Raw genomic sequence first — 12,610 nt, forward strand, 5'->3', positions numbered from 1 at the left:
GATTTGATTTAAAAGCAGAATCTTAAAGATTTCACAAAGTTTCTTATCTTTGAATCTTTTAACTTTCATCTTGAAGTTGTCACCTTGCCTTCCCCCCCCCCCCCCTTGATCATTGCTTCCTTGGACTTCACTCATTTTGCAGTGATGACTGTTGAAATATCATATTAATAATGAATGAAATATATATATAGGCTTAGCTACAGCTGATCTTGGAAAAATAGGTGTTGATCCAGTGTGGGAATTAAGAGTGCAAGGTCAACTCCATCCTACTCTTTTCCCCTTTCCCTTAGAAGACAACTGTTAAAAAGTATGGATTCTCCTGTTTGGCATGTCCAGGCTTGCTAATTTGCTTTAGCTGTTTCTTACTGAAGCTATGGATGCCAGAAATTCAACTCCAGTCTTGTGAGAGCTGTTGAATTTACCAGCTGGTTTTGTCTTATGAGTTACTATTACATATATAAGGTGTTTTTAAAAACAACTCATTTAGGTGTAATCTTGAGTGCTATTGTACTGTTGGTGGTTGGGCCAACGTGCTCCTAGGAGGTAATGGAAAATATAGACAGAAAATGATCTCTTCATCGTTCTTCCTGAGAGTTCAGAGTGAAGGACCTATCTGTACTGTACTATAATTGACTCATGGAAGCCTGTAAAAGCACAGTTGTTCCTTGGTTGACTTTCAGTATCAATCTGTCTGTATTACTAGTTCAGAACTCTAGCCTGGTTAGGGAATGTACTTAAGGTCCCATAGAAAGTAATTTCTGTAAACACTGACCAAGGAACTTTATTAGAATAAGATGATGTATTATCCTTAAAGATACTCTGTATCTGTGCTTCACTTTAAAGCTTCTTCACCCTTGCCATTACTGTCTACCTGCTGTAGATTTAAAGATGTACTACACATCCTCTAGACTATACGGTGGAATACTCTTGTAACTAGGTCAGGTGACAACCATCTTATAATGAGGTTCCTGACTTAGCTGCACTTGTGACATAGACAGGGCCTAAATGACAGGTACAGTATTAAATGGGACTCATAAGGTTTTTCAGGTTAAATTAGGTGCCTTTGTGCTTGTCTCCTGTAGAACAGTCTGTAGAAGGAGGAAAAGTACAAGTACCTGGCTATTAACTTAAGCCTTGTCTACACTGGGAAGTCATCCTAGTTTATTGAGTTGGTTAAAATCACACTTTAGCTTAACCAGTACAACTTTCTCATGTAGACAACATCTTAGATGTTAACTCCTGGAGTTGTCACCACATTTGGCCCTTTGGGGAAAGAGTTTGCAAATGCTCAGAGACAGGCATACAACTTTGAAACCCTATGGACTCTACTGATCTATGGAAGATCCTGTGCTATTCTTGTATCTTTCAGGGTATACGTGTTAAGCACTCTTGTGCTGTTCCTCATCCTCCCTCTTCCAGGTAAGAGAGAATACACTGAAAAGCCATGCTCTCCTTTTTTCTTCTCTCTCTTCTTTTCCAGGGGATGATAGAATTGGTGGAGTGGGAGTTAAGGATGACTACACCAGCTGCTTGATGTAGCTGCTTCTTGGCTTCACCTCTTTTCTGAAATAGTTTTGCTTATTAGTAGAACTTGTCTTCACGTACAAGTGACTTATAAACAGATTTAGTTAATCCGGTGCAATAGGTCGGGTGGACACTTTTAATTCAGTTTAAAACAGGCTTATTTTGCTTTAATTTCATTCCATTAGGAATATATTTAAGCTAAACTGAAATAAGACACTCATAAACAGAAGTAACAGTATTCACACCGGTTTTCAGTGGATTAACTACACTGCTGAAAGTTTTTGTGTTGACAAGGCCTTAGTAAAAATCATTGTACGCTTTTAGAAAGAGCCTGAGTCTCCTCTCTTACAGCTGCACTGTTAAGGTAGGCACAGTGGATCCATGATATCAGTATTATAATTTGACTACACTTTTGTGTGTGTCTGTGTTTCCGTGGAGAGGTTTCCATGTAAGCATTCCAAATTTATGCTCATCGTTACGATATGCCTTTTGATTTGCTCCCCTCAGCACTCCATGTAGCCCTGGATAAAAAGAATAACCAATATAATAATATTTCCTGTTGAGAAAGAGAGAGGCAGTTTGTCTGAAATAGTCTTTGCAGCACAGGAAATTTTTCTATTTATTACAGAACAGGCAGGTTGTTTTTTTTTCTCTTATGGCTTGCTGGAGTCCTCTAAACTAAGGGCCCATACCACAGGCCAAAAAGATTGGCTGGTCTGCACATTCTTGCCCTTTTGGAAGGGGTGTTTTTTTTGTTTTGTTTTGTCTTTGAGCTATATTAGAATAGCATCTAGAGGGCCCAGATGAGGATTGAGGCCCTGTTTTGTGTAGATTTGTAGAAACACAGTAAAATTCAGTTGCTGGTCTAAAGACCTTGCAGTGTTTGTTAATGACAAAAGGCTGATGAAACAATAGGTGGGAATGGGGGCGGGAGGACAATGTAACAATAATACCAGAGTCTTCTAGCATAGAGTAGATGTGCATACAGTGCACACTTGAAGTAGTTCAGTATTTGCCTAGTTGTGATCAACTGGTGAAACTGCTAAATAAAGGTGATGTGTACATCTGTACACTAAGATCTGGACTGAGCCTACCAACCTATTTCATGTAGGCCAACATAAAATGGTGGTTATATTGAGCCATAAAGTGGTGGTTATTTGTACTCATTATTAATTTGCTTCTGGGTTTGAACTAGTATTGTAGATTGACCAGTGTTTTAAACTAGTATTGTGAAAGTCCATTACAGTCCCCATAGGTAGAGAGTACACTATCCATGCTCAATCCTTTTTAAGACCAAGAAGATTATGAAAACTGTGGCTATTGAATTTTTTTAATTTCTAATCAATACAACTGTAGTTTTAAGTTAAAAAATCCCTGAGCATTCTTTTAACCCTTACTGAAGAATCTAGAGAGAAAAGCACCAACAGTTACACTAGTTAGGAAAAAAATAGTGTTGTCTTTTTCTTCAGAGCATAAGATGATCAACAATCGGAGTCAGTAAGAAATGTTCCTCATGGTATGCTACTGTATATGCTTTCTTTTTAAGCATTTGTCATTGGCTGTTTGAGGCAGATTACTGGCCTAGATGGATTAATAATCTTTTCTTGTGTGTCAATTTTTACTGTCTTGGGGGTAAAGACAATGAGAGCAGCGGTTCTCAAACAGGGGTCTGGGAATCCCTGGGGTGGGCGGGGAACAGGAAGGGGAAAGACTGCGAGCAGGTTTCAGGGCATCCACCGAAATAAACCAGAGAGCAGGGCCAGCATTAGACTCGCTGGGGCCCAGGGCAGAATGCCGAAGCCCGAGCCCCACTGCTCCGGGCTGAAGCCAAAGCCTGAGGAACTTAGCTTCTTTGCGAGGCTCCCAGTGATGTGAGGCCCTGGACAGTTGCACTGCTTGCTACCCCTAACACTGGGCCTGGCTGTTAATCTACTGCAAAACAGTTGTTGTAGCGCTAGTAGGCCATGGAATTTTTATAGCATGTTGAGGTGGGGGGGGAGAAGGACCTCATGAGGAGAAAGGTTGAGAACTTCTGCTCTAGAGCAGAGTGTACATAAGCAAAGTGTGGTCAAGTTTGCATCCAAGCTTATCATGTAAAAATAAATGTTTCTCTGCAGTCCTCTTGGTCTTCAACTTGAATAACAACTATCCACCCACACCCCCCAAGAAATCCAGACCCCTCGAAGAGTCAAATTCCTGGCTGTCAGTTTGATATTCAGAACTGCAAATTACTGTACAGACTATCCTCGGCAAATCCTGAGGAAGTTGCTTACACCCATACAGGCAAAGAGTGGAGTGTCAAATATTCTTCCTTTAGTTGCCTTATCCTGGAGAAATATATTTTTACACGCATTGGTTGACAGTCTAGCATTTGGTCATATAAACACTATATAATGTAATTTACAGTTGGGAAAAAAAGTTTTCCCCACTGTTACTACTTGAGTGCCTGTGGCTTGTAATTATGGAGCTATATTGTTAACGTTAGTAGTAGCAGTTTTCTCCATCAGACTAAAGAGGGATGAAATCTGTTTTAAAATGGGATGCTTCTCTAAGCAAAGGAACTGATTCCATCACCAGAAACAGAAGGCCCAGAAGGAGGAGAGCAGGCAGGAAGGACTTGGACCAGACTGTGGGCTCGTTAAAGGTGGAGAGATCAAAATGAGGAGAATTGTTTTTCATATGTTTTGTGTTTTTAAAGAGTAAAGTTGTGTGTGTTTAAGAAATTGCTTTGCTTTGCTTTTTGTCTCCTTCCTTTATGCCCATGGCCCCTAGAGGGATTAACTAGAAACCTGAGCCGCTCACAGCCAGGTAGTTTTAGGGGAATGCATTAAAGCAGTTGGGGGCTTGGGTAGGCTGAGAGCTGAGCCCAGGCTTCTAGTGTCTAGGCGACCAGACTACAGGGTACCGCTGCTCAAGAAGGATGTCAGCAGGGCTGGCTTTAGGAAGTGTGGTGCCCAATTCGAACATTTTCGGCTGAGCCCCAGCAGGGATGACTTAAAAAAAAAATGTAAAAAAAAAAAGCCTTTCATTTCTTAGCAGCTGATTCCCTATAAAAAGTTCTGATTTAAAGGATGTGCCACAGTATATATTTTTTGTACCAGTAGGGTTACAATAAGTCCGTATTTTCCCAGGATAGCTATTTAAGAACCAAAAAGCCAGACATGTCCAGGAAAATACAGATGTATGTTAACCCTACCTAAAGTTCTTTTTTAAAAAGATGGTCCTGAACTAGAAATGAGCTCCGTTTCACATATGTGGGTCCCTGCCACTCCCTGAGGGTGTGCTCGGATGACCAGATGTCTCGATTTTATAGGGACAGCCCCGATTTGTGGGTCTTTTTCTTATATAGGAGCCTATTACCCCCCCACCCCGTCCCAATTTTTCATACTTGCTGTCTGGTCACTCTAGGATGTGCACATGTGTGGGTCCCAGCTTCTCCCTGCCCCCCTAATTGAAGCAAGTGTGCAGGGTTACTGCCCTGGGAACTGCAGGGCACCAGTGGACATGGGGCTGGCTGGAGGCAGGGCAGGGGCTGACTGGAGGTAGAGTCTGGCTGGAGATGGGGTGTGTGTGGGGTGGGCTGGCTGGTTTCAGGCAAGGCCACGGGGATGTGGCATGGATTGGCAGAACTGGAGACAGAGGAGTGCGGGACTGGCTGGCTTCAGGCAGGGGGTGCGGCAGGGGTATGCTGGAGACAGGGCAGGGGGTACAGGGCTGGTGTGGGCAGGGGGTGCAGCAGGGGCTGGCTGGAGATAGGCTGGTGCGGGGAAGGGGTGCGGGGCTGGAGGCATGGCAGGGGATGCGGGGCTGGCTGGAGACGGGCTGGCTGCAGGGCAGGGGGGTGTGGGGCTCCTCTCTCACCCACCGTGGTAGCAGCAGGGCTCGGGGGCTATTTAAAGAGCCCGGGTCTTGCCTGTTTCCACCACCCTGGCCCTTTAAATAACTGAGGGAGCCCTGGGAAAGCGGCAGGACTTCGGCGGTGGCAGCAGAGGCAGCTGAAGCCCGGCCCTTTAAATAGCCCCCAGAGGCCCTCACTACCCCAGGGCTCTGGGGGCTATTTAAAGGGCCCAGGGCTCCCCTGCTTCTACCGTCCTGGCCCTTTAAATAGCTGCAGGAGCTTTGGGGAAGCGGCGGGACAGGCTCTTGGCGGTACGCCATACTGGGGCTTGGGCACTGGGCCCTCTTAGGGGTGGGGCCCGATTCAGGGGAATTGGTTGAATCAGCCTAAAGCCGGCCCTGAATGTTAGACATGGGAGCTGTGCCTGCGGAGTACACCTGAAGGACCCAGAACCAGGAACAGAAATCAGTCCGTGCCCAGCATGTGAGATGCAGTGTTTGGATCACATCACAACAAACTGGTGTCTGAGAGAGCAGAACTGGACCAGCCACAATACTTCAAAGATTCCTGTTTAAGACGTGTAGAACAAAACATTTTTCATAATAATGTAGATCTCCACTTGTGTGTCATATTTAATCTTGACTACAGTATAATTTAAAAAATATGTTGCAATAAAAATAATTCCAAAGATATGTGTAACATTATCTTTTTACTTTTTCTTCAGTTGGCTTTGCTAAAAACCAAGCAGTAATACAGAGTTCAGGGACCTACCTCTGCTTTCTGGATTCTGTAAGTTAACTCTTCATATTTTATTTAGTTTTAACACTTACCGTAGATTGTTTTTAATGTGGTGGTTGATTTTTCTTAAGTTGTTTAAATGTTTTCTTAAGTTGTTTCACACATGTTAAGTACTAATTACAACTTTGTATTAATCTTTCAACCTTGTATATAGCTGCAGACTTACCTTCTTCTCTGATCCCATTAAATCCCAAAGCTGAGTCAGGTCAATATTTAGGCATTCTTTAGGAGTTCTCATGTCCCATGTGCTGCAGGAGAGATGGTGCTGATGATTCAGATTGAATGTAGTCAAGTTTGCATTTGATTGAATTTGAGTTGGAACTGAACCAGGCCTTTGTGTAGTGATAAGGGCACTATGCTACTGCTGGAAGTGCAGTTTTTTTAATACAATGTAAAATCAAAGTCCTGAGTGCTTGTGATCTTTATAAAAAGTGTCATGAGATCTTTTAAGAATGGGGATGTTAATGCTAGAGTCCTGGCTAGATTTTTAACTCAGGTAATCACATTCTGATTCTATAAATTCCTCTTGCAATGTCAATTGGATGCAGTATTTTTTAAAGATGTCTTATATTGAATTCTTTTTGCTAAATATTATTAAACAGCTGATATATTTTACATTTGTTTATGGTTCAAGGAGTCTGCCAGTGATTTCTTCTTTCTGCCTTCCCATTCAAGAACTAAGTGTGGAATATGTTTTGCTGGCAGTAGCCTGCTTGACTAGTTGAAATATTGCTAATGCCATTTAGTACCGTATTTAGCGACATAGTTACATATTGCCTTTTTTATTTAATTTCATTATATTAAGATTTGTTCCAATTTCCCACCTAAATAGATTTTTTTAAAGGGAGTTTGGTACCTGAGGAAGGTTGTGGAAAGTGGCTTTTCAGAATGTGCATGTCAGATATCACACACACATATATTCCAGAAGTGACAGTTTGAGCAGTCAGAGTTAGAGATCTTATATGAATCCTTGGGTGTTTGGAGATCTCACTTCAGTCACATAGCACAAAGTTATTCATTTCAGTAGCTTGTACCCAAGTACAGTGCAAAAGTGTGTTTACCAGGTCTCAGTATTAGTTTCTTTACAGTTTCATTAGGAAGCGAATATTAAAAAAGTAAGTCTGAGGAGATAAGTTCAATGTTCCAGATTTTGTTCACTTGCTAAACAACATTGTTTTTTAATTAGGTTATAGGTGTTTCATGTAAATTGTACTCATGAAGTGACTGATTAAGGCCTTCATCCTGCACGATTGCAGTCAGTGGGAGTTTTCCAGTTGACTTTAGTGGGCTGTATGAATGTGGGCAGGTTCAATGCTAACTGCCCTGTGCATAACCAAATCTTTTCCATCTTAACTCCTGTGAGTAGTTCCATGAATTTGAGTCCTGCTGACTTTTGGGGTTCAGTGGCACTACTTGTATGAGTGAAGCAAGCAAGATGTGACCCAAAGTCAGTTATTTGCAAACCCCTAGGTATTCCAGCTTTAGACAATTGCTCCACAATGTGTAGCGTGGTTAAATGCTGGGGATTTAGGATGAAAGCACTGCACCAATTTTTCTTGTGAGCTTAGCTAGCAAAAGCCCATGTTTCCAAAAGTAAAAAGTCTGTTGCACCATGTAGTGCAATGTCACATCTGTGCAAAATACATATATATGTGATTCATTGAGGTAAATATCAGAGGGGCTTATTCTACCTCTTCCAGTTTAGATAAGTATAGTTATAAATCAGGCGATTATAAATCAGGTCATTACTTATATTTTTTATTTTCCATTGAAAAGGAGAGAAACCGTGTGTGTGTATGTGTGTGTGAGAATCTCTTTTAAATGTTTGAAATTATTATTTACATGATTGCATGTATATGTCGCGTACCTTTACACTGCTGCATAATTTCCCTTCACTGGTTAGCTCTAGAGGGTAAAGTAATCTGTAGCAATCATTCACAAATATTAAGGCTGAATATTTCTCCCAGATGTTCTAATGGATGGTTCAGATTTGATGAAAGATTAATTTTGAAATGAATGTATGCTGTATACATTTAGGACCATTTGAAGTGGTTCCAAACAAAACTTTTATGGTCCAAGCTTGAAAAATAATTGAAAATAGGTAGAGAATATTGGTTTTCTGTTTAATTTCTACGTATTTGCACTAACAACGAGATGTTTCAAAGGTGAAATCATTCTGAGCTAGCAAAACTCATGTTCCTGTATCCTAGAAGTTGTACATCAAATGTGTTATTAAAGATAAAGTTCTGCTATTTTTCTTTGTGCCTGCTATTGTTGGCTAAAAACCATTAATATAGAGGGGATAAAATAATTGCAAAAACTGCTACAAAACTAGGAATTGATCAGTATTCTGTCTGACAGTAGTTACTAGATACTATGTGGTAATAACCCAAACACAGATGTTTCCAGCTGTGTGACTGAGCTGTCTGTGTCTGCTTCCATATGCCCCCTCACTTCTTAGGTTCAGTTCACCAGCCAAGTATCAAATTATTTAGAAAAGAATGTTGATATCAGGCACGTGGAATGAGCTGCATTATTGCCAAGAAATTGATTTTCAGATTTGCATTCATAGTTGCAGGTTCTGGGTTAGTACAGAGCAGGTTACATAATTCATTATGCATTTGGTATATGTGAGGAGAGACTATTGTTTTTTAGGACTTCTTCTTGCTTGTATATCTTTGAGGAAATATTGACTCCAGAGAGAACTGTTCACTTGCTGTCTCAGCTGGAGTCAAGCTGCTTATATCTGGAAACACCAGTAGCTTTGTGATGACAGTGAATTGGGAAGAAACATGACAGAAGAGGATACAAGGCTCAAAATTTTCAGAATTTGATCAGCCCGTTCTTGTGTTAAGTGCTGGTTATTTGACTAAAAGCTAATATGTTTTTATTTTCCTCTATAACCATTGTTCTTCTTTGAGTGCTCGCTCATGTTGATTCCAAGTAGGTGTGCGTGCACTCTGTGCACAGTTTCTGGAAGATTTTTCTCTTAATGATATCTGTCGGGTTAGTCCAGGCGTTCCCTGGAGTTGTGTCGTCATGGCGCTGCATATATAGCCCTGCCAACCTGCTGCCTTTTCAGTTCCTTCTTATTGCCAGTGACAGTTAGCCAGAACGTCATTTCTCTCTTGCTTCTGCAAGGGTTTCCCTAGTGGTTTACTTGTAGTTACCTGTAAATAGTTAAAATAGTTAGTTTCTTATTTAGTCTTAGTGTACTTGTTAGATTAATTACAGCCCTGTTAATTGGGGCAACCCCTCTTCCCCAGAACTGGGGTATGTCTTGGGGTTTAAACAGTGCATGGCTTGTAATAAGCCTATACCAAGGAGCTACCCTCACACTTCTTGTCTGAAGTGTCTGGGGGAATCCCATCAAAAAGAGTGCTCTAAGATCTGCAGGAGATTTTGCCCCAGAGCACAGAAGGAGAGGGACCAAAGATTAAAATTTCTCCTGATGGAGGTAGCCCTTTGCACTCACTCGGAGCTGAGTTTGGCCGAACCAGCACCCAGCATATCAACATCAATGTGGTGTGCACTAGCGTCTATGAGGGAGACCTCAGCACCGAGAAGGGATTCTAGCTCCAGAGACTCTCGGTACTGATAGGGTTATCCGATACAGAGGAGCTCCACTCATGGCTCAGTCTGGCATCGCTCCCAGTCTCCAATACCCTGTAAGAAATGGAAGAAGTTGGAGAGGGGGCGCTCATCCACGCCAAGAACAGGGTGAAATGCCCCGAGTGCATTGCGACCTGTGCAGGGCCACTCAGGCACTGCACTAACCAGCATGGTAATGTTGACTGCAGCCCCAGCGCAGGGTCAGTTGAGTCAGGTAACGATGGACTCCCCTCTCTGGGAGAGTTGTGGAGAGGTGCTGTAGATGCCTTCCCCGCCGGACACATTAAAGGGAACCAGAGATCTGATTGCCTTCATGGCACCGGCTTCACCCTCCAGATGCGAGTCTGTGTCGGGTCCCACAAGTGTTGGCACCGCAACCTCTGCCCAGCACTGTTTCATGGCAACCCAGCTATGGTGCCATGCTGATCTCCTTCGCTATGGCACCACTCCTCAGCACCGCCTGAGGTTAATCGGGCTATGGCGCAGCAATGGTTTCTTGATTGCTGGCACTGCTCCCTAGCATAGGCTGGCACTTCTCATCTCTGCTAGCTGTGCAGTGAGTCCCCCCAGTCAGACTTGGAGCCGGAATCTTACATGTCCAGATGGAACGGACACGTATGGGAGTGGGGGCATGCAAGAATTGACATAGGTCAGCAATTCTGAACTGTGCCCTGGCCTGTGCAGTGTCAGTTACCGGTGCAGTGGCCTTTTTTTGGACCCCATGGACATTCCATCAAGCCGCAGGGCTCATTCCAGGTCTCAATTGGTGATCTCTGAGAGCCAAGGACCTCCTCCGCCTCTCTTGGTGTAGGACCAACCACACGGCACCAAACTGGCCACCATACCAGAGGAACCGGCACCATGAGACCCACTTGGTACAGAAGGTCAGGAGCAAGAGCTTGTTCCCGTACTGACCTCATCATCTTCATCACCAGAAGAAGCTGTAGCAGGGATCTCTCCGACCCCCGCACTTAAGGAGAGTAGTGTCCACCAATGGCTTTTGAGGAGAGTGGCCCAGAACCTGGTGCTTGAGGTCAAAGAAGTCACTGAGTCCTCAGACACTATGGTGGACACCCTGACTACTGGGCTTGTCCCGTATTGCTCTGCCACTAATTCAAATGATTCAGGACACCATCAAATCCCACAGATATACCCCTGCCTCACTGTCCTCGATGGCAAAGAGGACTGAGAGGAAATATTTTGTCCCCTCTAAAGGATTGAATTAGAGCTGTCAAGCAATTAAAAAAAATTAATCGTGAATCACGCGATTAATCGCACTGTTAAACAATAATAGAATACCATTTATTTAAATATTTTAGATGTTTTCTTCGTTTTCAAATATATTGATTTCAATTACAGCGCAATATGAAGTGAACAGTGCTCACTTCATATTTTTATTACAAATATTAGCACTGTATAAAACAAAAGAAATAGTATATTTCAGTTCACCTAATACAAGTAAAGTACTGTGGTGCAGTCTCCGTATCATGAAAGCTGAACTTACAAATGTAGAATTATGTACAAAAAAAAAATAACTGCACTAAAAAATAAAACAATGCAAAGTGTTGTTTGTCTGAGTAATTAGCTGAACAAGAAGTAGGACTTGAGTGATCTTGTAGGCTCTAAAGTTTTACATTGTGTTTTTGAGTGCAGTTATATAACCCCCCAAAAATCTACATTTTTAAGTTATGCTTTCACAATAAAGAGATTGCACTATATTGTATGAAGTGAAAAATGCTATTTATTTTGTTGTTTTTACAGTGCAAATATTTGTAATAAAAATTATAAAGGGAGCACTATAAACTTTGTATTCTGTGTTGCAATCGAAATCAATATACTTGAAAACGTAGAAAAACATCCAAAAATATTTAATAAATTTAATTTGGTATTCTATTATTTAACAATGCAATTGATCGCAATTAATTTTTTTGATTTAGAAACGTGAGTTAATTGCTATTAATCGACAGCCATAGTTTGAATCTTTATTTGCATCTGCCCCAAGGCTCCTTGGTGGTGGTGGCAGCAGCAGTGAATGAATGCGAGCGTCAAGGGCAACAAGGGCCCTCACCCAAAGCTTGGGACGCTAAGAAGTTGGACCTCTCTGGGAGGAACGTCTACTCTACTGGGGGCCTCCAGTTTCAGATTTCAACTCTCAGCAGATATAGCTTCAATTCCTGGAGAGCTATGTCAAAGTTTATGGAGCTACTCCCATCAGAATCTAGGACAGAATTCTCCATCTTGGTGGAGGAGGGCAAGCTAGTGGCACAGGCCACACACTACAAGCAGCCCTGGATGTTGCCATTTCAGCTGCTTTTAGACCATGTCTTCGGCCATGGCTATGAGAAGGAGCTCTTGTCTGGAGGCCTCAGGACTCCTAAATGAGGTCCAACAAACCAATCAGGATCTCCCATTCAAAAGCTCCTCACTCTTTTTTCTGAAAAGACAGACTCATGGCTACATCACATTAAGGACTCAAAGGCACACACAAGTTCCTTGGTATGCATACCCTGGCACTGCAACGAAGGCATTTTAAGTCGCAGCCCCGTCTCGATTTTTTTACCAGCCTCAGGACAAGTAGGAGTACTCTAGGAGGCCTAGCAGAAATCATAGGAGGAAGTCTCCTCTCATTATTGTTATACCAATATAATAAAAACCAGTAGGATCTTATTAAGAGGGATAAGGCAAAGATACCACATTTATTGTAAATATAATAAAGCAAAAGATAAAAGCAAACAACGTTGTTTAACTACTTATTCCTATCACTACTTATTTCACACACACACACACACACACACACACACACACACACACACACACACACACACACACACACACACA

At 42.2% G+C, this 12,610-nt stretch overlaps 1 protein-coding gene across 3 annotated transcripts in view; it reads left to right on the forward strand.

Moving 5' to 3' along the window:
* Positions 1-12,610, forward strand: part of QTGAL (queuosine-tRNA galactosyltransferase) — a 331,029-nt gene that overhangs the window by 15,294 nt on the left and 303,125 nt on the right. For all 3 annotated transcript variants that reach the window (XM_075071758.1, XM_075071757.1, XM_075071756.1), the window contains exon 4: positions 6,087-6,151. In XM_075071758.1, coding sequence (XP_074927859.1) covers positions 6,087-6,151 — 65 coding nt within the window. The remainder of the gene's footprint in view (positions 1-6,086; positions 6,152-12,610) is intronic.

The sequence above is a fragment of the Chelonoidis abingdonii genome, chromosome 13 (genome assembly GCF_003597395.2).
Source record: "Chelonoidis abingdonii isolate Lonesome George chromosome 13, CheloAbing_2.0, whole genome shotgun sequence".
Classification (NCBI taxonomy): domain Eukaryota; kingdom Metazoa; phylum Chordata; order Testudines; family Testudinidae; genus Chelonoidis; species Chelonoidis abingdonii.